The sequence below is a fragment of the Castanea sativa genome, chromosome 11, assembly GCF_040712315.1.
Source record: "Castanea sativa cultivar Marrone di Chiusa Pesio chromosome 11, ASM4071231v1".
Lineage (NCBI taxonomy): Eukaryota > Viridiplantae > Streptophyta > Magnoliopsida > Fagales > Fagaceae > Castanea > Castanea sativa.
In genome coordinates this window covers 64187787-64211278 of record NC_134023.1, presented here as the reverse complement: position 1 = coordinate 64211278, position 23492 = coordinate 64187787, and the positions used below count along the sequence as shown (strand labels likewise).

The 23492-nt window shown below is 36.9% G+C and overlaps 3 protein-coding genes and 1 pseudogene across 3 annotated transcripts; 3 read left to right on the top strand and 1 right to left on the bottom strand.

The window, feature by feature from the left end:
* Positions 1-4834: 4834 nt before the first annotated feature.
* LOC142617456 (serine carboxypeptidase-like 40) lies at positions 4835-11874 on the bottom strand. Its single transcript, XM_075790330.1, has 7 exons — positions 11484-11874; positions 9664-9771; positions 9136-9410; positions 6937-7197; positions 6243-6454; positions 5473-5578; positions 4835-5306 (listed from the first exon to the last, which is right to left on the bottom strand). The coding sequence occupies exons 1-7, from the start codon at positions 11872-11874 to the stop codon at positions 5151-5153; spliced, it is 1509 nt and encodes a 502-aa protein (XP_075646445.1). The 3' UTR covers positions 4835-5150.
* Positions 11875-14728: 2854 nt separating this feature from the next.
* On the top strand, positions 14729-15953 carry LOC142616945 (acyl-CoA--sterol O-acyltransferase 1-like; annotated as a pseudogene).
* Positions 15954-18256: 2303 nt separating this feature from the next.
* LOC142616943 (uncharacterized) lies at positions 18257-19831 on the top strand. The gene is made up of 2 exons (XM_075789679.1): positions 18257-19366; positions 19508-19831. Exons 1-2 carry the CDS (start codon positions 18257-18259, stop codon positions 19829-19831), a joined length of 1434 nt encoding a protein of 477 aa, XP_075645794.1.
* Positions 19832-21244: 1413 nt separating this feature from the next.
* LOC142616942 (uncharacterized) lies at positions 21245-21697 on the top strand. The gene has a single exon (XM_075789678.1). The coding sequence runs from the start codon at positions 21245-21247 to the stop codon at positions 21695-21697; it is 453 nt and encodes a 150-aa protein (XP_075645793.1).
* The last annotated feature ends 1795 nt before the right edge of the window (positions 21698-23492 follow it).

The window sequence follows — 23492 nt, the reverse complement described above, 5'->3', positions numbered from 1 at the left end:
CTGTATGCCATTAATTAATTCTCAGCACTAGTAGAAATTTTAAGGCGAGTTGCGTTGCTTTCATTGGGAAATGTAATTTAACAAAAAAAAATTCAAATGATATCTGTAAGACAACTTCTTAGGTTATTTGAATGGGAAATATGAGCAACGCGAAGTAAATAAAAATTGGGTGCTGATAATGGGTGTTAATAGATTATTTTTAAAAAAGTTTTAATATTACTTTTATGGAAGATAAAAAAGCTGTCAAAAGAATTAATAACTTTTTTTATAAAAATTTCTAAAAATAGTTCCTAAATTAATGTTTTAAGGCATTCGTCAACTTAATTTTCCCATAAAAATTAGTAAAGTGAGAAAACTCTTCAACATCTCACCTTAAAGTTCCTCAAATTCTAATACATATACTATAGGTTATGTTTGGTAACAGTTTTTAAAGAAAAAAAATAGAAAATATTAAAATATGTTGTTACTAGGATTTGAACTCTAATGCTAAATCATTAAATGAGACAAATTCATTAAATTAAATACGTGTTTTCATTGACTTTTGAAAACTAAAAACTGAAAACAAGCATTTTACATATTTTCAGTTTCCTTCACAAATTAAGTTTTGAAAACAGATTTTGTTTTCTGTCTATTTTAGATTGCCAAACATGTTTTTAATCTCAAAAATAGAAAATTATTTTTAAAAACATAAAATAAGGGAAAAAATAGTTGTCAAACATACCCTAAGAAAGTTTGTCTCTATTAGATAAATACCACAAACACAACTTTTTTAATTAATATTTTTCAAAATTCATTATTGACGTGGTTGACTTACAAATAGACACAATCTTTTATTTGAACCTGTCACTATTTTTTTTTTCACTACTCACAGCCAATCATTGCAGTAATATGAAAAGTATTGTGAAAAAATTGTGCATAGCATTATTAGTGTAGATAGGAAATCCCAATAAAAGGAGGGGGAGGTGGAGTCATTAGAAATAGTAATGGGCACTAAATATAAGAATTTTCTATTAATCTAGGAATCACAAAAAATAACCTAGCTACCACCACACACCCTTAGTGCGTTAGTCACTCCACAAGTATAAGTACTTGTGGGGTATGGGAGCAAGAGCCAGAGTTCAAGTCTGTAGGAGGAAGATTCACACACATATATACTTAGATTAGATTAGAGTGGAAATTCTATCTTGAATATATATAAATAAAAAAAACCTAGCTGAACTTTGTTGTTCTTATGGACTTAATCTAGCATCGCAATTGGGTTATAAATATGTTAATTTGAAAATTTTGATTCACAAATAGGGACTTACTAGACTAACATATAATGGTGTACTTACAGCAGACATTGCTATTTTAGTTTTTGATTGCAAGAACTTTTTTTTTTTTTTTTTGAGAACGTTGATTGCAAGAACTTAATGGCTCACAACTAGAACGTCCACCTCAAGCACGTTTACTGTGAAGCCAATAGTTGTGCGGATGGTCCAGTTAAAAAGGGGCCACAAACAAGAGAAAAATACAGAAGAATACGATAGTTGTCCCTATTTTGAGTGCAATGTTATATATGAGACTTAATGTATCTGGGATCCCCATGAGAATACCCAACAAATGCTCTGTATGTATAAATAATTTACTTAATTAAATAAACCTTCCCTTTTCGACCAAAAAAGAAAGAAAAAATATTTAAGAAAATTATACATAATAGGTCTAGTGTCTAGAGCTTCTATCCTCAAACATGTTCATCTTTATTATTCATTTTTTATCACCCATGAACCAAAAAAAGAGAGGATTTTTCTGTATATATTTTATCCTATTTTTATTTTTTCCTTATTATTTTCTTATCAGTTTATTATAAGTAATTCTAAACTGAATATCTTCTTTTGAATTTTCCATTTTCTATAGATTTTTTTGAAATATTACCCTTCGTTGTTTCCTATATATCACTGATAATTAGCAATGGAGAATTAAACCTGGCCCACCAATCATGAACTGAGGCCTACATGAGTTGGGCGTAGTCACCATGGGCCCATTAATGAGACTAGAAAAAAATGGCCGATCTATGGTCTGATTCTCTAACTCTTTCACCGGCCAATTTGGCCCAAAAGCAATTTTCTTAGTGCAAACTGCAAAGGAAGAAAATAGAATATTTGTGCCGGTGGGGAAAAAAAACCATCCTAGTTGTCTTTTTCTTGTTCATTGGTGGGAAAAGGATAATCTTGTTTTCCAAATGGAGATGATCTATTTGAGGATTTATTAATTTAGGAATTTGAAAGTGAAATATAATATATTTATTTAATATTTAAAGTTCGATTTCATTCTTTATTTGGTGAAAATATGATTTTAAAAAGTAAGTCATGTGAACTCTTTTGTGATGTTATATATCAATAATTTGAACACCGCATCCCCTTTTTCATTATCTACTTATTAATAAATCAATTATTTTGAAAAATCAATTAATTGACCAGAAACTATGGAGCATGTGGATGGTCTTACAAAACATAGGTTATCACTAGCTTCATTGTCATTGACCCATTATATCAAACACTTAAGTCTTAACCGTGCACAACCACCTACAACTTTTCAAATTGAACCCTAACCTCCATAAAACTATTATCCACAAAAAGAATCCACCCCCAATTAATAATCCAAACCTCTTATATTCATATGGCATTAGTCCATTATTAGTTTGATATGCTGAGCTCTTTGTTAACTCATCATTTTATAATATAAAGCACAATTGATCTTAAGTTTATTGTACTTTGCTTGTACTACACTCATATGTTTGCCTATATAAACGCAATTTCTTATACAATTTTTGTTCGAAATTCACGTTTGAGTGAAATCTCGCATTGAATAAATATTATAAGAAAGAGGTGTTGTCTTCCTCACAACTTTTTTTTTCCCTAAGTCTATCATAGTTATATTTAATATGAAGTGTCAAATTTTATGGTTAATACAAGTTCTTTAGAAAGAAAACCTAATAATTAAAGTAATGCCACTTTTTTGCTAAGCAATAACGTAATGTCAGCTAGTTAGCCTAATAAAGAGACTAAACACGGTCCAATCCAATCCTATTATTTATTTGCAAGGCTTTTATTTCAATATTCAAATTTCAAAACATAAAAATAATAAAATAAAATAAAAAAGCTTTATAGGCTTTTATAGGCGAGGTACAAATTTGGGGCTCATAATATTGGACTAAATGGCTGGTACACGAATCACATGATTGTGTCAAGGTAAGCCCATATAAAAAGTCCAAAGATTCTTTGACTAGAAAAAAAAGTTTGCCAATGTAGAAGATTTGCCAAGTGTATGTAAAATTTTATTAATTAAACTAGGCTATAGTTTGTAGCAAATAATTAAACTGTGGAGGTGAAAGATTAATCCAGCCAAATTTTACCCTTCTTGGGTTAAACCTTAAACTTTAATCTCCAACAAGAGGGAGAGACTAGAGAGATTATTTTTTGATTATGAGAGATAATTAAATCGGACAATTTAGTCATTTTTTTTATGAGCTAGTCACTAGCTAATAGTAGCACCGAAGGTCACATGCATAAATTCTTTGTCAAAGTTGACCTCTAAAATAAATGGCAAAAGATATGTTATAACAAAAAATCTCAAATTAGAAAGTTATTCGTGTATTTTCAAAATTTGGGAGGACACTATAATTTGGGTGAAAAATCAGTGTAAAAGTATAATTTTCCTTTAGCTATATTAGCCTCTTTCCTGATGAATAGTTGAGACTTGAGACAAAGAAAAGAAGGAAAAAAAAAAGTAATGTATATCTAAAATACAAAAAGATAAAAGTAGTAGTAATTGCCTAATCTCAGCAATTATGGACTCCGCGAGGCTAATACCCAATGGTCCGTTGCAAATATTCTGAAGATCCAACTGATTTTTTGGCCCAAAACTAAGATAAATGGGCTGCATTTTGTGAAGACTATGGGCTTGCTTCCATCTGTTCTATTCCTGTCTTGTATATAAATTCATGTTATTCAGCCCATAAATTTTTGGACTTTTACTTATACACGAAGATCCAAAAGATTTTTTGGCCGACAACTTAGTTAAATAAGCTGCATTTTGTAATGACTATGGGCCTGCTTCCAACTTTTCCATTCATATCTAGTATATAAATTCATGTTATTCAGCACACAAAAAGAAAATCAATTTGAAATTTTCATCATCCTTAAGATGGTGAAGGGGAAGAGGTTTGATAGACTTCTAAATATGCACACATTACATTATTTTGAGAATCCCTCCAAAGATTTTATAACTCAGAAAAGTGGTTTATCAGTTGAAACAAGAGTACTGATATCTAGAGGAACAGACTCCATCGAAATAGAGAAAGAAGAATAAAACTTAGCTCTCTTCGCCAAGGCATCAGCAACATAATTACCTTGCCTATAGATATGAGAGAAACTAAAACTCCTAAGGAAGCTTATATAAGACATAGTATCTTTAACTAAGTGACCAAAAACATAATAAAATGGGATGAGTATTCTGAACTTGTTGATGGATAAGTAATACCCATCTAAAATGGGAATTTTGTACCACAGTAACTTAAAATTGTGAAAATTTATATATTTCAAGGAGGAATTATGAGCATTTTTATATTTCTAGGAGGAGTGGCACGTAAAGTACATTCAATTTATTCTTTTCATTGATTGATAACTTGTAACTCCATAGTATATAATTGGTCAACTTAATCATCATTTGATTTCTCCTTCTGTGCTGAACTTGAAAAGTACCATATATATAATGGTAAATTAAGATTAACAAGTAGTTATTACAATGAAATTTGTTTTAGTAAAGGGAAATAGACATGTTGATTGTCCCATGCTTTTTAATGTAAGCAACATATTGATAAATAAATCATATATAGGTGCATCCACTGCCTTTTGAATCCACACTTACAATCCCAATTTCATTGTTGTATGGAAAGTATTATTAATTGAACTCAACATGATTGGATTTGTTGAGTAAAAGAAAAATCAAAATTAAAAGAGGATTGTGCTTTGCTCTGAACCAGAATGGCAACTTGCTATTTCACTCATTGTGATTGAAAACAATCAGATAAAAAGTTAGTTGGCAATAGAATTGCAAAGCTGAGCCCTAGAACAGGTCAATGATATGGCCAACTAAGAGACTAAAAGAAACTAGTATGACCTAGAATAAGGAAGAGGTTTGCCACTAAGGAAGTGACTAATCAAAGAAAGTGCTCTCAATGGCTGGTAGCTTGGCACTTGATGCCCTGCCCCTCTTACAGTTGCAAATGTTAGGTCTCCCTTATACTTTTGTGTATACCCACCAACCTATAACACCAACAACGAAATTTTTTTAAAAAAAAATGTACATATATGGTAATTCTTTTAAAAGTAAAAAAGACGTGTGAAATTATCCGAGATAAAAATAATAGGCAAAACAATAAGCCTTGAGTCACAACTTAATTAGAAAGTACTCTAGGAAAAATAAAGTTACCTCTCTGTCGATGAACCACGGATACCATGCAGTCTCTATCGGAAGCCTCATTTTATTTAAAGAGTACTTTGTCGAAGTAACAGGAACCCTTCCATCAGTATCACCGCTGCATTTCACCAAACAAAGACTCATTTCAAATTTGAAAAAATTTTAACTATCATATATTGATAGGATCGTGATGTGAAGTTATGATCCACAATTCTTCTTTTGACCTTTAGGTGAAGTAGGTTAAATCATAAATAACCTCTTTTTCTATTAGGGTGGGGTAAGCACTGAAGAATGCCAGTTAGAATTAAGGATAATATTTCAAATCAAAAGTCCTTTATTATTTTATTACACCAATCATGGTGATGCTTATCTAGTAATTAAATGGATTCAGTAGGATTTGATTGCTTCTAGTATTATGTGGTACATAACCTTTTTATTTCCTTTAAATCCTAAGTAGTGGGGTTATCAACTAGGTAGAGAACTTTGTTATCCAAGCAACCATGAACCATGTAATTATCCATAAACAAATTAACAATGATAATAATTTAAGGATTCAATCAACGGGTACCCTTAGTGCATTTGTTAATGAATCATTTTTTAAAAAAAAAATTGATATCACTTTTATAGAAAATATGAAAACCTATCAAAAATTAGTAACTTTTTTCTTTACCCATAAAATATTTTAAAAAAAATTTCCTAAACCAATGTCTTTAGAGCGTTGGTATTAAATTTTTTTTTTCATTCCCTTAAGTCATTAACCATGCCAAAGATGATACTCTTACCTGAAAACCCACACTCGAATGCCATTGGCCATGAATTCTCTCAAAAGGGGAATGATGGTTGATGGGCTATCCATCCATTTTTCAATGATATCACTGCATGGTTCCCAGTCATGTGTGAGTTTAGTAACATTGGCATGCATGGCTTCTTGAACCTCAGGCCGATTCAGATAAGCATACACGTAGTAATCACTGCATGGATCAAAATCCAATATCTGCACGCAAAAAATTTATAAAACAATTTATTTTAAATTATTAAAAGCAAATTAACATTCATATAATTTCATTATATAAATGAGCCCCTCTTTTTAAAAATTTGACTTCCAACTTCTAAGATTCATGCAACATGAACAGTGGTTGAAGAAAATTATTTTCCTAAACTACTAATTAAGCTAAAAGCATAGTGTTTGTTAAAAATTGAAGTTCTAATGGATCTTAGAAATCATGCGCTTTCTAAAGGAAATAAAAATTACAAAACTTACAAGAACGTGTTCAAGATATTATGGTCTAAGAGATCCAAATTTATTATAGACTCATATACTTGTACTACAATCTACTGCTAGGATTAGAGTTATCTCGCTTATTCTGTAGCAGAGTATATGGGCTTATAATAAGTTTGGCCCTCTTAAACACGATACATTACAGTCCTCAACAATCAACAGAAAATTTCATTATCAAAAAAAAAAAAAAAACTTACAGAGGCTTTCTTGGGATGAACTGTGAGATTGGTATTGTGGCACAAGGGACCATAAATGTTATAGATATCAATAGGGTCACTAGATGTTGAGGCCAAATTATAGCCTTCATTGCACTGACTAGACGATTTGGTTGCATTGGGTGAGAAATCACAATACTTTTGTATTTTGTTGTTAGCTTCGTCGGAAATGATAACGTGGGTGGCAAGGTAATCATACATTCCCTTTTCGTCAGTTTCATCATTAATCACTGCATTTCCAATCTGCATATATAATGAACAAGAAATCAATGAGATGCATAAACATTGAAATAACACAGTCTATTGTGAACTATAAAATATAAAGGGAATGAGAGCAAGACTGAGATGCTATTTTTGTTTTTACATTTTTTTTAATCTTTAATCTATATGCATGACTAAATCAACCTCTCCATTTCATAGTATTTATTTATAACTTTACTAACTTATTAAGATTTTTTTTATTAAAAAAAACGATAAAGGAATACTTAAACATTTTTGTAACAAAATTTATAATTGTAGAAATTTTGTGCCTACTTTTATAACAATAGCACAAAGGGGATTACTTTTTTTTTTTTCCTTCCCTTCTTACTTTAGTTAATATTTTGAACCTAATTTGCACCACAACCCTTCCCAGGAAAACATGATCATCATCATGAATTAATAGTTCTAATCCTACTGTTTAAAATATTGTTTCCTACAGCTTACTTTTTTTTTCTTTTCTTTTTTTGTGAGTCTACAGCTTACTTTTATTGATAAAATTGTACTTAGACAAATAAGTTCTTAAAAATATATACTTAAACAAATGATTTAAATAAAATAATAACAATAACCAAACAAGCATTTAATCGTGATAAACAGCTAACAAATTTAACAGTACCCAAAGTGGGTAATGGGCCGATCGAGTGTGGCCCAGATAGTCCATAGAGTCTAGGGGTGGCAAAATTTGACACGACCCGCGAACCCGACACGACACGATACGAAATTAGCAGGTTATGGGTTGAGGCTTAATGGGTTCGTGTCATATTCGGGTTGACACGACTAACCCGTTTAATAAATGGGTTGGGTTAGTGTTGAACACATAGAACCTGTTTGACCCGTCTGACCCATTTAATTAAATGATATTTTACCAATATACCCTTCAAACTCTAGGTATATAAACTTATTAGTTGTTGTGATTTATTTTCTTTGACATATTGTGATTGATTATTTGTGATATTGAGATATGCTTTAATTTTGAATGATTATTTATGATGCAGTTACTCGTTAGTTCTGAATTTTATATTAAAAATATTTATTTGTTTGTTTTTTCATTAATTTTTATTTTTCATTTTGATAAAATCTGATAAACAGGTCGACACGACTGACCCGTTTAATAAATGGGTCGTGTTAGGGTTGAGAAATCTTGACCCGTTTAATAAACAGGTCGGGTTAGTGTTGACCTATGTAGTCGAATACTCATGACTTGACACGACACGAATCCGACACGCGAACACGAATTGCCACCCCTAATAGAGTCGTCCAATTCAAATAATAAATTACCCTAATTTGTGACCCAATAATGATGGCCGAAATCATGACAAATTATAGAGCTAACACGAAAGTTGGGAAACAATCAATTATTCTGGGCCATTGGACCAGTCCATACACTTTTAAATGTTTTTGTACTTGTGAGGTATTAGTACTACTTCTAAATATAGATAATAAAATCCTATTCAATTATAATAAATTTGTATGTATACCTTTGAATTGTGACACTTTTTTTTTTTTTTTATCTAATGGTTGATTAAATTATTGTAGTCCTGAATATCATTACACCATGTAAATCAAATCAAACTTTTGTGAGCCATATATGATCACTTAGAAAAAAGTATGTTATTTTTATATTGATGATTGTTTTAAGTCATGTTTTTCTTTTCCCATTGTAGCACAAAAAATGAAATTGTGCTTTGCATGTTTTTCACTGTTGACCTTTCTTTCTTTGGTGATCATGGATTTCTTAGTTCATTCAAAGTGGAAGTTCATTGAGTTGGACCCACTGTTATCACCATTTTTCTTCACCATCATGAAAATTATAGGAGAAAAAAACAAAAGGCAAAGAAACATTGTTTAACTTCTAAGATTCAATCATCCTCGTTGTAAAACACAAGCATATATTTTTGGGGGAGAGAGAGAGAGACTTACAATGATTCCTTTGAGGTTGATAAGGGTCTTGTTAGCCTTTTTATTATGTTGAAGAATGGTATGAGCAAGTTGAGGAACATAATGTCCAGCATAACTTTCTCCAGAAATATAAAATTCTCTATTCTTGTATTCTGGAAATCTTTCTAGCCAGTTAATCACAAACCAATAACTGTCTATAGCAGTTCTACTATCTCCACTCGTATTATAATCCGATGTTTTATTGGAGTATGAAAATCCTACCCCAGCAGGAGACTCAAGAAATAAAACATTTGCAGCTGAAAATAAAATTTCAAAAAAAATTGAGCTTTCAGATTTGACCAAAGAATGAAAATTAAAATTCTAACTTCTTGCTAGGGCATAATAATAGTAATATAGTTGAATAAAATATTTGACATTCAATCTTTGTCTACACCAAAAACTGAATGGTGTATTGGTTTGATGATAAAAGAACAAAAATCACAAAAGCAGACATCATAGGTTGACACTCTATTAAAAAAAGAAAGTAATTTTGTTATAAGATAACTATACCTTTATTCCATGCAAATTTATTTGTAAAAAGTGTTTTGCCATCACTGCGTACACGAAATGGTCCGAGCTCTTGCATTGCTCCATAAGCAAGAGATGAACAACCTGGGCCTGCAGAGAAATTAAGCAAGGTTTAATCACCATATTAAAACATGGAATTAACTTCTTCTTTTTATTTTGAACCAAAACATAATAATAACAAGGTTTCACATACAATAGAGTATAGATGTAGATAAATTTTCTTTTTTTAGAAAGTAGATGCAGATAACATGCAGATAACATGTTATTAATTTGATATAATTATATCTTATTGTCAAATATATTAATACATTTATAAATCTCAAAGTTTTAGGATTACAAAAACTTGGGATTACTGTTGTACAATAAACTTATACTCCAGTATTTGGTTTTTACATGTCTATTTAAATTCATTGAATATATTTAAAACACTAATAAATTAGGGCCCGTTTGGTAGAAGAGTTTGAGTAATGTTGTTTATAGTTTTTTGAAATACCCGTGAGTGAAAAAGTGTGTGAAAATATGAGTAATATTGTTTAAAATGTGAGTTTGAACTTGCCTACCAAACAGGCCCTTAGTAATCCCAATGACAAATCCTCTTTTTATATGATAATAGCTTGCTTTAGGAGCAATATTTAACAATAGTCGAAAGTAAAAGTTTATTGGGTAGCCATACTTTTTTAAAATGAGGAAGAGCTAGCAAATGGGCAATAGCCGCAATAACCTTGTTAAAAAAATAAATCATATCTGAATTTAAAGAGGTGATGATACTATAACTTAAAATGCATGCTAAGCTTGACTATTCTAGTGTAAAAGAATGATAAATTAATTTATTAAATCATACATCCATTTGTAGTTTTTAATATTTTCTTTATTTTAAATTACAATTTGCAAGATGGATATACAACAGTACTCTCGCCGAGAAATCTTCCAGAAGAGTGAGTTTTGGGATTTGATTTGCAGAGCTTCCACAAAAGGCAGTGGCACAGATGCCACCTGAGCAATATATATATATATATATATATATATATATATATATATATATATATATATATATATATATAATTTATTTATGTATTTAAAAATAATAATACTCTTTTTTAAATAATAATAGAGCAAGAGGGGTTGAAATGTCTTTCAATAAGAGTGTGACAATTATAGGTATTTATAATAACAATAATATATATAGGCAATTTTTTAGGTGGAATTTTTTTTTAAATCAAAATTTTGGAAAAAAAAATTATTATTAATATTATAGTTATACACCTAAATTACAACTTCTCATCTTCATAATATTAATACTATAATTATAAATAGGCAAAGAAGCCACTAATCATTCACATTTTTTTCATTGAAGAGTAATCATTCACAGTCTTGTACGGTAACATATAATATTGTTGAAAATGTTCTTATAATAATGATACCTCCCAACCTATTATAGGTATTATCATGCAAAGGTATGGCCTCACTTCAGAGAGAGAGAGAAAGAGTCCCAAAGAAAGAGGGGTGTAACCATCACATAACTAATGATGAATATTTCAAGAATTCTAGTTCAGGTTCTTATGACTTTTTTATGGGATATTTTCATGCATTCCTATCCAAACCATCTCTGGCTGTCTCCCTCTAAAGGAAACAAAAAAGAAAAGAAATGAGAAAAAGTCCAAAACCAAAGCCAAATAATCAAAGAAAAAATCCCAAAAGGACAAGAAGACTCTCTGCATTATACAAACAACCTACATTATTTGTGCTAGCTAGTGACAATTATGATCAGTTTGGAGAGATTGATAGAATAGATGAAAGTTTACCTCCATTGAGCCAAAGAAGAAGAGGCAAATCCTTAGAATTCTCGGCTTCAGTAAAATAATAATATAGTGCACGACCAGCTAATTTATTCACTGTAACATAGCCACCATATTGAGAGAATTTCACTTGGGGTTGTCCAGGCAATCTCACAATCCTATCTTTCTCCTTCAAACCCACTTCATGAGGATGAACATGATTATCGACCTTATCGGCTTCATCGACAACAGTACTTACCTCGAAAGGACCAGTGTCCACACCCAAACTTTCCTTCAACTTTGGCTTGAAAAGAAAACCTAGAGCCTTTCCTTCCTTACCAACGCTTCCATGAGTTTGAGCCAAAAGGCATGAAACACTGAAAAAGAATAGAACCCAACAAAAGGTTTTACTTCCCATTATGTGTTTCTTTCTTTCCCCAGAAACTAACAAAGGGAGAACGAAAACAATGGAAGGAGAAAAGGTAGTAGGTTTGAGAATTGGATCCCAAGCTAGTTTTTTTTTTACGGGAACTTCTCAGCCAAGCTAGTTATATATATAGTAGAGTCGAAGAAAGATAGATTGTTTAATTTAGACGGGTACATTTCAACTAGCATGAAAGGTTAAAAATGCAGAGGGATCTTCTTCTTTTTTTATGTCACAATGATAATATATGTGGACCAAATTGCTAGTGAATTGTTTGTTGCCATGTGTGGTTAATGTTGAGAGAGTGATTTATATCTTTATATCATATAAAAATAGAGTAATGCTACAGACACAAACTATTTTATAATATTTTTTACAAAATATTGACGTAACCAATCTCTTATTAGTTTTCATTTAGTCTCACCATTAATATCATTTTTTCATTTACCAATAATCACTCACCGTATCAACAATTTGTAAACTAATTTGTACCTCTAGCATTATTCATAAAAATAGTGTTTGTTCGAACTTTCCTCTATATCTAAAGGCTGTTAATTAGTAAAATTCGGGATTATTTCTTTGACCAAACCGGGAGAATTGGAATTTGGTGCTACATTTAAACTGCAATTTATGTTTCCATCTGTCAATTTCTCAATATTATAGAGAAGTTGCAGGCTCAAATTTAAGGTGTTTGGGTGTACTTTGATGATATTTTTGGACAGATTCAATTTTAGAAAAAAAAAAAAAAAAAAAAGGAAATAGATAAAATCCCTTTGTAGTTTTACTTTAAAATCCAAAAATCATGGGTGTATTTTGTTGATATTTTGGACAAATTCATTTTTATAAATCATAAAAAAGGAAAACGGACAAAATCCCGTAGTATTTTTACTTTTAAATCCAAAATCTTTCAAAATTTTAAGTGTAACACTTAATCCCACATAATATTGTTTGTTAATTAGATAATACATAAACTTCCTATGATTTTTAAATTAAAACAAAATTCCGGTGGCATTTTTTTTTATGTGAAAATACAACTCTACATATAAACGCATGTATTATCACATGAGCAATTCACATGGGGATTAAGTTACACTTAAAAAATGGATAGATTTTGTGTTTTAGGGAGAAAGCACAAATATTTTTGTGTATTTTTCCCTTCAATTTATTAAAAATAAATAGTACATTAAAATATTAAATGTGTCTTAACTTGTCTTACTCAGAACTTAGACATTTAGTTAACAAGTCCATATTATATTATCATTGAATGCAATGATGACCAAAAACAAAAAGTATCTATGGTGGAATCGTTTGGTGAGCAATAAGACAATGAAATAAGATAAATTAAGTTTCCTTTTCGGTTTTTCCTAAGTTTAATGAAATTGTAAATTTCGCTATCCGGCTGCAATGTTGTAATTTGTTGTCATTATTTCTTGTGATAATCCTTCATTGCTTTCTTGATACTAAAAGCAAAACTAGATTAAAAGTTACGTCCTTTAAATTTTGAGTTATTTTGATTTTGTTCCCTAATTGTGTAAAGTTTTGAATATTTTTCCCTACTTGCATTCATGCTCTTTAAAAACTGCATAATCTCTCCAAAATAGTAGCCATGAATGAAATAATTAAAAAGGACAAAAAATTAAAAACTAAATTTTATGGATTAATAAATAAATAAATAAAATTTTTTATTTTGGATTAAATAGGGCTTAAAAACAACATAATTTGGTAAATTTTCGTGGTTTTGAGTTTATGTGGTATTTAATGACCACCTTATCAATTGACATAGAGAATAAGGGTGAAATTCAAAAGAATCAAAACACGATAATGTAAGGGATGGAAATCTAAAATTTTAAATTTAAGGAGGTGAAATGAAAATGAGATTGAACTTAGGGTGTAATTAAAAAAATTTAGTTTAAAAATAATAAATTACTTTACTAAATTATAGATGCATGCAACTGCAAAAGCCAATGACAGAAAAGTATGATTTGCTCTTGTCTAAATGGATTTTTCATTTATTTCCATTCATTGTTATTCAATAATTGTGTAGTTTAATGTGAGACGCAAACTGATTTCATATACAAACAACAGCCTATTTTATATAATTGATATTCTCTCTAGCCATTTATAGTTTTTTTTTTTTTGTTCTTTTTGTGCTATTGGAAATACATTACTTTGAATAGACCCCACTTCTATAGACATGAAGAGAAATGCAAGGCAAGAATGCACATGCAATGTGAGCCCTACTTTGAGATTCCCAAATCCAAATATATGTCTTCTATATAGAGTAGTAGTCAACGTAAGTGGTATATGTATTGTGTAATATATAATTGCCTAATAGAACAATTTAAATAGAAACTATATATGAATAATTGTCCAATATTCATGTCCTCAAGACAACAAGTTTTTTAACTCCTGAAATTATTACCTATAATTCAAAAGACCATATGTTGTCACTCACTGATAGTCTGATACTTCAATCATTGATAGTCAACAGTTTCAGTGCAACACTCTCAAATGAAGACTCTGAAGTTCAAGTGTTCAAAACCCATGAAATACAAATATGATGGCTGGCCACCATAATTAGAGGGTCCCCTTATGGTTATAAGATCCACCATAATAAGTACAAGATCCACCCAAGAACTTAATTTGGTATCGTTTTTCTAGGTCAACTTAATTGGCCAACTTAAAAATTACTATTGACAAGAGAGAAGATCATTTTCCTTTCGTGGCCTTCATTTCTGTACATTGAACCTTTCTCATGTAAATCTTGGGTCTTGAATCTCATATTCAACTCTTCCACAAACGTTGCAAAGATCAACAAGAAGCAGAAATAAAAAGATCCAAGAGAACAATGGAGGGTGAAATAAACAACTTCATAAAGGTATGGTTCTCAGTCTTGGTATGTCTTTCTTATTGCTATGCAATTAGTAAGATAGTCTCCAAAGGTCCTTCAAGACTCCTTTGTGTTCTCCCAATAGTCTGTATCTTCCTCTTCCTTCCTCTTAGCCTCCATACCATTCATCTTGGAGGCACAGCTGCTTTTTTCATTGCTTGGCTTGCCAATTTCAAGCTCTTACTGTTTGCTTTTGGTAAAGGCCCTTTGTGTTCTGACCCATCAATCTCTCTTGGACACTTTGTTGCTCTTGCTGGCCTTCCCATCAAGATCCAACAAAACACAAGCCCAAAACCATTAGAGAAACCCCAAAAACACCCAAAATAAGATAAACCCTTCTCCACTAAAGTCACATCTAAATGGCCATAATATAATAATCCCACCTCCAAAACAAATAGAGAAACCCAAAAATACCAAAAATAAATCAAACCCATTTCCACCAATTTTACATCTAAATGGCCAAAACAAAGAAAACCCAACTTCCAAACAGACCAAAGAAGGCCATATATCCGTTCTCAATTATGCCATTAAGTGTATCCTTATGGTTATTATGTTTCGTGTCTATGACTATGGTGATCAAATCCATCCAAAGCTCATATTGATCCTCTATTGCTTTCACATATACTTTTCCCTTGAGATCATTCTAGCCATTGTGGCAGCCTTGGCTCATGCCCTAGTAGGACTAGAGCTAGAGCCACAGTTCAATGAGCCATACCTCTCCACTTCACTACAAGACTTTTGGGGTAGGAGATGGAATCTCATGGTCACCAGTATCCTACATGTCACCGTATACAATCCCACCCGCCACTCAATGACACGTGTCGTTTGCCACAAGTGAGCCTCACTGCTTGCTGTCTTCACCACATTTGTAGTATCAGGGCTCATGCATGAGCTCATTTTCTACTACATGGGGCGCTTGAGGCCCACGTTGGAGATCTTTCTCCTACATGGTTTTTGTTTGGTGGTTAAGATTGTCTTGAAGAAGTCATTTTTTATTGTTGGAGGTGGGTGGAGATTGCCTTGTCTAATTTTGGGACCATTGACATTAGGATTTGTGATCAATACCTCATTATGATTGTTCTTTCCTCAGTACCTCCGGTCTAAGGTTGATAGGGGTTTTGGAGAGTACTCTTTATTTTACGAGTATCTAAATGATGTTATTCATTTAAGGAATTGTAACTAAGTTTTACCTATGTTTGAAGTGAAATAGAAACAACAACAAAATTATGGATGCAATAATTATCTCGTCCACCTTATAAATCTACAGTTGTTGAGAAATCATGAAGAGTGAGCAGAATATAAAGTAAAATTCTCAAACATAGGGATATAAGGGATAGGGTTAAAACTCCTTGGAGTTAGTAAATTGCATTGCAGGAGGAAATTTAATGTGGTTGCCACTTGCCAGATATTGTATTTGCAATTCTCAATGAAATGTAGCTTTGAATTTATTGTAATAATTTTTTTTTTATTCTATGATATATAGTTTTGACTTTTGACTGAGTTTTGTTATGTGGTAAGTTGCTTTCACACATGATAATTATATACCAACTTGCCAAGTTTCTTTTCTTTTTCTTTTTTTTTAAATATTTGCGTAACATAGACTAAGTGGTTAATTAGTGCTGTATGCCGTTAATTAATTCTCAGCACTAGTAGAAATTTTAAGGCGAGTTGCGTTGCTTTCAATGGGAAATGTAATTTAACAAAAAAAAAAATTCAAATGATATCTGTAAGACAACTTCTTAGGTTATCTGAATGGGAAATATGAGCAACTCGAAGTAAATAAAAATTGGGTGCTGATAATGGGTGTTAATAGATTATTTTTAAGAAAGTTTTTGTACGGGCCCTACCCCCATGTCAAGCCCAATTGCCCTAAGGTCCGTAAGGACTAACTCTTATAGAGGCCCCATGCTGACCACACGTAGTAATGCGCGTGCCGTCCAAGAGGTCCGATCTAGGAGTGCTCAAAGTAGCCTATGACGTGCCCTGCCCTGTCGAGCACAGACTTACCTACGGGGTTGGTCCCGACGCCACTATCATTTTCTCCTTTCTGCCACCCGACTTCCACTTAGATGAAACAGTATTGGACCTCCTTTCCATTGCCTAGGGAACGCCCCTGCCGAGCATCAAACCCAGCGGTAGAGCCAGTTCCAATGTCACTCATTTTCTCCCACTCCCAACTAAACCCCCACTTAAGGGTAATATTATTGGACCCATTCCTTCACCCATCAGGAGAATAATCATGACCATTTCACTAAATTTGGCTATAAATAGACGAAGAAGAATCAGTCAAAGGTTGTTGGCAATTTCAAAGAGAAAAGACTAGAGAGAGAGCGATATCGACTCTCCCCGAGGAACAAATGGGAGAGATAGTGAGAAATAAGGGAAGGAGGACCAGTACACGAGACTGCCGAGCATAACATCACCCGTGGTAGGAAATTCAAAAGCCCACTATACAAATAGATTGTGAGCCCAAATTCCTTCAAGGCCCAATAGCTGTATCCTGGGACGCATAATTGGCGTTGTCTATGGGGAACTCCTACGCAGCTGTGGTGCTATCTTGGCACGCTTGTAAGGATGTTTGGAAGCGAACAGAGAAGCCATGCAGAGAGCGGCACTGGAGGGACGTTGCGGGGATCTACATGGCGGGAAAGGAGGCAAAAAAGGCAGGAGGACAGAAGGCACGGGGAGGTAGAAGAGTCTGGGCCTGGGGAAGGGTCATACCAAACCCTCCGGACTATGTCTGACGCCTCAAGTCGCAACCGCCTTGACAGAAGAGACCAGGAGCTTGAACGGAGGGACCGGGAGCTCGAGCGCCTGCGTAGGGCGATTAGGGATTTAGAACTGCAAGCACAGGGCCGACGAGGGAGAAGGGACCATGGAGTACGAGAGGAAAGGTCAGTAAGTGTGGGGAATCACCGTGAGGCTGGATCTCATCAATCCAGGTCTCATAGGCACCACGACCGCTCGCGAGAATATGCGGACCGCGAATCAACTTCCCCCGACGGCGAGCGGCCACGTAACGCGGCAATGTATACCATGAGCCGAGCACTACGACAAGCCGCCTGGTCACCATTCTCTAGAGATATCGAAAGCGTGCCTATGCCAAGCTGGTTTGTGCGGCCACCGTTCAATTCCTACACTGGGAGGACAGACCCAGTGGAACATGTAAGTCACTATATTCAGATGATGTCCTTGCACTCTCATAATGATGCATTGATGTGTAAGGTTTTCCCCTCGAACCTCGGGCCCACTGCATTGAGGTGGTTCAACGGGCTAAAGAAAGGCTCGATCCATAGTTTCTCGAAACTGATCCAGGAGTTTGGAGTACGATTCATAACGTACGGCCGAGTTCCGCAGCCCGTGGACGCGTTGCTATCAATGAAGATGGGGGCGGGAAAGACCCTTTGCAACTACGCCAGCCGATACTAGGAGCTGTACAACGAGATCAGTGGGGGTAACAAAAAGCTCGCGGCTAGTACCTTTAGGATGGGCCTGCCTGAAGAGTCCGGGCTGAGAGAATCGTTGACCTTGAAGCCTCCCGAGGATATGAGGCAGCTGATGAGGCGTATCGAGGAGTATAAGCACTTGGAGGATGATCGGCTGCAGTCCAAAGGGAAAAAGCCGATAATCAGTTATCCTCGGAACAACAGCTTCAACCCCAGACACAAGAAGGATTTGAGGATTCAGGAGCCCGGCCCGGCAGTTGGGGGAGTCAATGCGACATTCAAGGAGCCTGTACACCGCATCATTGATAGAATAAAAAATGAGCCATATTTTAGGCGACCGAACAGGATGGTAGGCGACCCGTCAAGGAGAAACCAGAACTTGTATTGCTCCTATCACAGGGATAAAGGGCACACCACCGAGCAGTGTAGGGTGTTGAAAGATCACCTGGAACAGTTGGTGAAGGCGGGGCATTTGAAAGAGTTTCTAGTGGAGACAGGGAGTCAGGAGACTAGACAGGCTGAGTGGCTGCATCAAAACCCTCTTCTTCCCCCTTTGGGAGTGATAGAGGTCATCCACGCCGCTCCAAGGGCAATTATGACACCCACCACTAAGGGGGTGTTGACTGTGGTGTCAGCAAAAGGAAGCACAAGCGAACAACCCTCGGGGAAGAGGTCAAGGTACAATAGACAACCCATCGCATTCAACGACGATGAGCTGGAGGGTACTACCCAGCCCCACCACGATGCTCTGATAGTCACGGCTCGAATAAGGGGGTTCATAGTGAAGAGAATAATGATCGATCAAGGGAGTAGCGCAGATGTGATGTACCCAAACTTGTACCGGGGGCTCGGCCTGAAAAAGGGGGACTTGTCCAAGTATGATACACCTTTAATGGGATTTGACGGGCACATGGTGATTCTAGAGCGGCAAATTTCGCTCCCGGTTATCATGGGTGGCCGGGAGGTGATGGTGACATTCATAGTGGTCACCTCTTTCTCACCGTACACGATAATATTCGGAAGGCCGTATATACACGACATGGGGGTCGTGCCGTCCACCTTGCACGTAAAGGTCAAGTTCCGAACTGATGAGGGGATTACAGTGATAAAGGGTGATCAGCAGGCGGCCAGACAATGTTTGGTGACCGCGGCAATTGAACAAACTAAGTAGAGGGAACCAGCTGAGAAGTAGCCCCTATAGCAATTACAGGACCCCAAGGTGGAGGGGACCAGCTCTGCCGAGGATTTAGTAAGCGTAAAGATCCTGCTGGGAAATGAGAGGATTTTTCAGATAGGGGCAAGCTTGAGTGATGGGGAAAGGGTGCAGCTGCTGTTATTCCTCATACAAAACGTGGATGTGTTCGCGTGGAGTCTATATGAGGTGCCTGGCGTTGATCCCGAGTTCATAGTTCACAAGCTGAATGTGGATCCTTTGTGCCCCCCCCCCCCAAGAAACAAAGGCCAAGAAGGTCTGCTAAGGAGCACGCGGACGCTGTCAGACAAAAGTTGGGAGGCTGAAAGAAGCGAAGGCCATAAAGGAAACGTTCTTTCCGGAATGGCTCTCAAACACGGTGGTCATGAAGAAGAAGAGCGGCAAGTGGAGGGTTTATGTTGATTTTACCGATCTTAACCGAGCATGTCCGAAGGATCCGTTTCCAATGCCGAAATCGACCAATTGGTGGACGCTACATACGGGCACCCGAGGATGAGTTTCCTCGAAGCTTTCCAAGGCTATCACCAAATTGCCTTGGTCGCCGAGGACCAGGAGAAGACAGCATTCTTAAAGCCCAACGCTAACTACCACTATATTGTGACACCATTCAGTTTGAAGAACGCGGGAGCCACATATCAACGAATGATGACGAGGATGTTTAGGGATAAGGTTGGACGGACGGTGGAAGTATACATTGACGATATGGTGATAAAAAGCAAGCAAGAGGGGCAGCACATTGGCGACTTGAAAGAAGTGTTCGAGGTACTCCGACGACACCGGCTGCGCCTTAACGCTGACAAGTGTGAGTTCGGGGTTGGATCTGGCCGATTCTTGAGTTATTTGATTACTAAACGGGGGATAGAGGTCAGCCCCGACCAAATCGAAGCCGTGAAACGTCTCAGACCGCCGAGCAACCCGAAAGAAGTTCAAAAGCTGACTGGTATGCTGGCCGCCCTCAACCGGTTTATTTCCAAGTTCACTGATCGATGCCGTCCTTTTTACCAACTTCTGAAGAAATGGAAGGGATTCCAATGAGACAAGGAATGTGATAGGGCCTTCCAAGATTTAAAGGATTACCTTGGCCAAGCACCGACGTTGTCAACCCCCAAGCCAAGAGAAGACTTATACATGTACCTCTCCGTGTCCGAGCATGCAGCGAGCGCCGTATTACTAAGGGATAACGGGGCACAGCTCCTAGTTTATTACATCAGTAAGACGCTAGTCAACGCGGAGACCAGGTACTTGCCACTGGAAAAGCTGGTGCTGGCACTCGTACACTCTACCCGAAAGCTGCCCCATTACTTTCAGGCCTACATGGTCCACGTCTTGACCGAGTACCCGCTCCAGTCACTGTTGAGGAGATCTGACTTCACGGGGAGGATAGCCAAATGGGGGACTCGGCAGGGTTCCTTCGACATTAGATACAAGCCGAGGAACTTGGTGAAGGGATAGGTACTTATGAATTTTATTGCCGAGTTCACGTCGAGAGCTACAAGTATAACCGGCGTGGTAAAAATCAGGCCATGGAGGGTGTTTGTGGACGAAGCGTCCAATACGGTTGGAGCAAGGGCAGGGATCTTGGTCATCACCCCGGAAGAGTTGAAGCTGGAACACTCATTCAGGTTAGGCTTCAGAGCTTCTAACAATGAGGCCGAATACGAAGCTCTGCTTGCAGGACTAAGGGTTGTCACGCATCTGGGAGTAAGGGAGGTGGAGGTATATTCGGACTCCCTGCTCGTGGTAAGTCAGGTCCAGGGGAACTTCGAGGCCAAGGATCCCCGGATGATAGAGTACCTGCGGCTAGCAAAGTAGATGATGGGTAACTTTGATACGGTCAAGATAGAGCGAATAGCCCGGGGGCAAAACCGGCACGCCGATTCCTTGGCAACTTTAGCATCATCAATAGCTGACGAAGTACCTCGGCTGATTAGGGTGGAGTTGGTGCTCGAACCAAGTATTTCCACCAGGGCACTGATTGTACAGGTCACTAAAGCCGAGAGATGCTGGATTGATCCGATCATCGACTTCCTTTCAGAGGATCGAACCCTAGAATACGAGAAGGAGGCAGCCAAAGTACGGCGAACTGCCGCTCGTTACTGGTTATCTGCCGATCGAAAGCTATATCGCAGGTCATTTGAAGGGCCATACCTGCAGTGCCTACGCCCCGACCAGGCTAAGGAGCTGTTAGCCAAACTGCACGAGGGAGTTTGCGGTAGCCACGTAGGGGGACACTCCCTGGCTCACCGAGCAATGACCCAGGGTTTCTAGTGGCCGCAAATGAGGAAGGAAGCCACCGAGTATGCTTAGAGATGTGAACAATGTCAGGTTCACGCGTCGATGATCGGCCAACCAGCTAGGAACTTGAACCCAATTTGCAGCCCGTGGCCATTCGCCCACTAGGGCTGGATATAGTCGGGCCTTTTCCCTGAGCAACGGAAAATCGAAGGTTCGTGCTGGTGGCGGTGGACTACTTCACAAAGTGGGCAGAGGCCGAGGCGCTGGCTAACATCCGAGATGTTGATGTTAAGAGATTTGTATGGAGGAACATTATAACAAGGTTCAGCGTGCCAGAGTCCTTAATATCAAACAACGGCCTACAGTTCGACAGCAGAACGTTCCGGGATTTCTGTGAGGGCCTTGGTATCCGGAACCGATACTCCACACCGGCCTATCAGCAGAGTAACGGCCAGGCGGAAGCAACCAACAAGGCCATCGTGAGCAGCCTGAAGAAAAGGTTGGAAGGCGCCAAGGGCAGATGGGCCAAAGAGTTGCCAAGCATCCTGTGGGCATACCGAACTACTCCGAAGAGATCCACCAGAGAAATGCCGTTCTCTCTGACCTAAGGGGCGGAGGCAGTCATCCCCGCCGAAGTAAACTTGTGTAGCGCCCGAGTCGCAAGATTCTCTTCTGACGAGAACGAGGAGTTGATGGTTAGGGAGTTGAACCTGCTGGAGGAGCACTGAGATATGGCCACCATCCGGCTGGCGAAGTATCAACAGAAGCTTGCCCGGAGGTACAATAGAGCTGTCAGAAGGAGGGATTTTGCCGCGGGAGATCTGGTACTCCGAAAGGTAGTGCGAAACACGCGAGACGCGAGCGCGAGGAAGCTAGCTTTGACTTGGGAAGGGCCCTACCGTGTGACTGCTATTGCCAGAGCAAGGGCATACTACCTGGAGGATTTGGAGGAAATACCACTTCCTCGGCCGTGGAATGTTCGCAATTTGAAAAAAATTTATCAGTAACCAGACACCCTCCCAAAGATACAAAACTGATGTAACCAAGCACTTCTGCTTGTTTAATATAAAGTCCTTAACTCAGCGCCTCTTTTTTATTTCAAGTTATGATTGCCAAGCAAGGGTTACAAAGAGGATCGTGGGGTTAAAAGCAGCTCGTTCGCGGCAAGGACAGAAACCTGCCCTCAGTTCGAGCCCTATCACCGAGCAGGTGAAAACCTTACACTATTTTTATCTAAGGATAGAAACCTACCCTTGGTTCAAGCCCTATCACCGAGCAAGTGAAAACCTTACACTATTTTTATCTAAGGACAGAAACATGCCCTCGGTTCAAGCCCTATCGCCGAGCAGGTGAAAACCTCACTCTATTTTTGTCTAAGGACAGAAACCTGCCGTCGGTTCAAGCCCTATCACCGAGCAGGTGAAAACCTTACACTATTTTTATCTAAGGACAAAAACCTACCCTCGGTTCGAGCCCTATCACCGAGCAAGTGAAAACCTTACACTATTTTTATCTAAGGACAGAAACCTGCCCTCGGTTCGAGCTATGGCCGAGCAAGTGAAAACCTTACGCTATTTTTGTCTAAGGACAAAAATCTGCCTCTGTTCGAGCCCTATCACTGAGCAAGTAAAAACCTTACACTATTTTTATCTAAAGACAGAAATCTGCCCTTAGTTCGAGCCCTATCACCGAGCAGGTGAAAACCTTATACTATTTTTATCTAAGGACAGAAACCTGCCCTCAGTTCGAGCCCTATCACCGAGCAGGTGAAAACCTTACACTATTTTTATCTAAGGACAGAAACCTGCCCTCGGTTCGAGCCCTATCA

Excerpts from the sequence above, each read along its gene's own strand:
- LOC142617456 (XM_075790330.1), bottom strand. The coding sequence starts at position 11,874 with ATGGGAAGTAAAACCTTTTGTTGGGTTCTATTCTTTTTCAGTGTTTCA. Across the intron at positions 9,411-9,663 it reads TAAATTTGCATGGAATAAAG|CTGCAAATGTTTTATTTCTT; the intron begins GTATAGTTATCT and ends TTTTATTTTCAG. Across the intron at positions 5,307-5,472 it reads CGTGGTTCATCGACAGAGAG|GTTGGTGGGTATACACAAAA; the intron begins GTAACTTTATTT and ends TTGGTGTTATAG.
- LOC142616943 (XM_075789679.1), top strand. The coding sequence starts at position 18,257 with ATGGGCCTGCCTGAAGAGTCCGGGCTGAGAGAATCGTTGACCTTGAAG. Across the intron at positions 19,367-19,507 it reads GACAATGTTTGGTGACCGCG|ATAGGGGCAAGCTTGAGTGA; the intron begins GCAATTGAACAA and ends AGGATTTTTCAG.
- LOC142616942 (XM_075789678.1), top strand. The coding sequence starts at position 21,245 with ATGGGTAACTTTGATACGGTCAAGATAGAGCGAATAGCCCGGGGGCAA.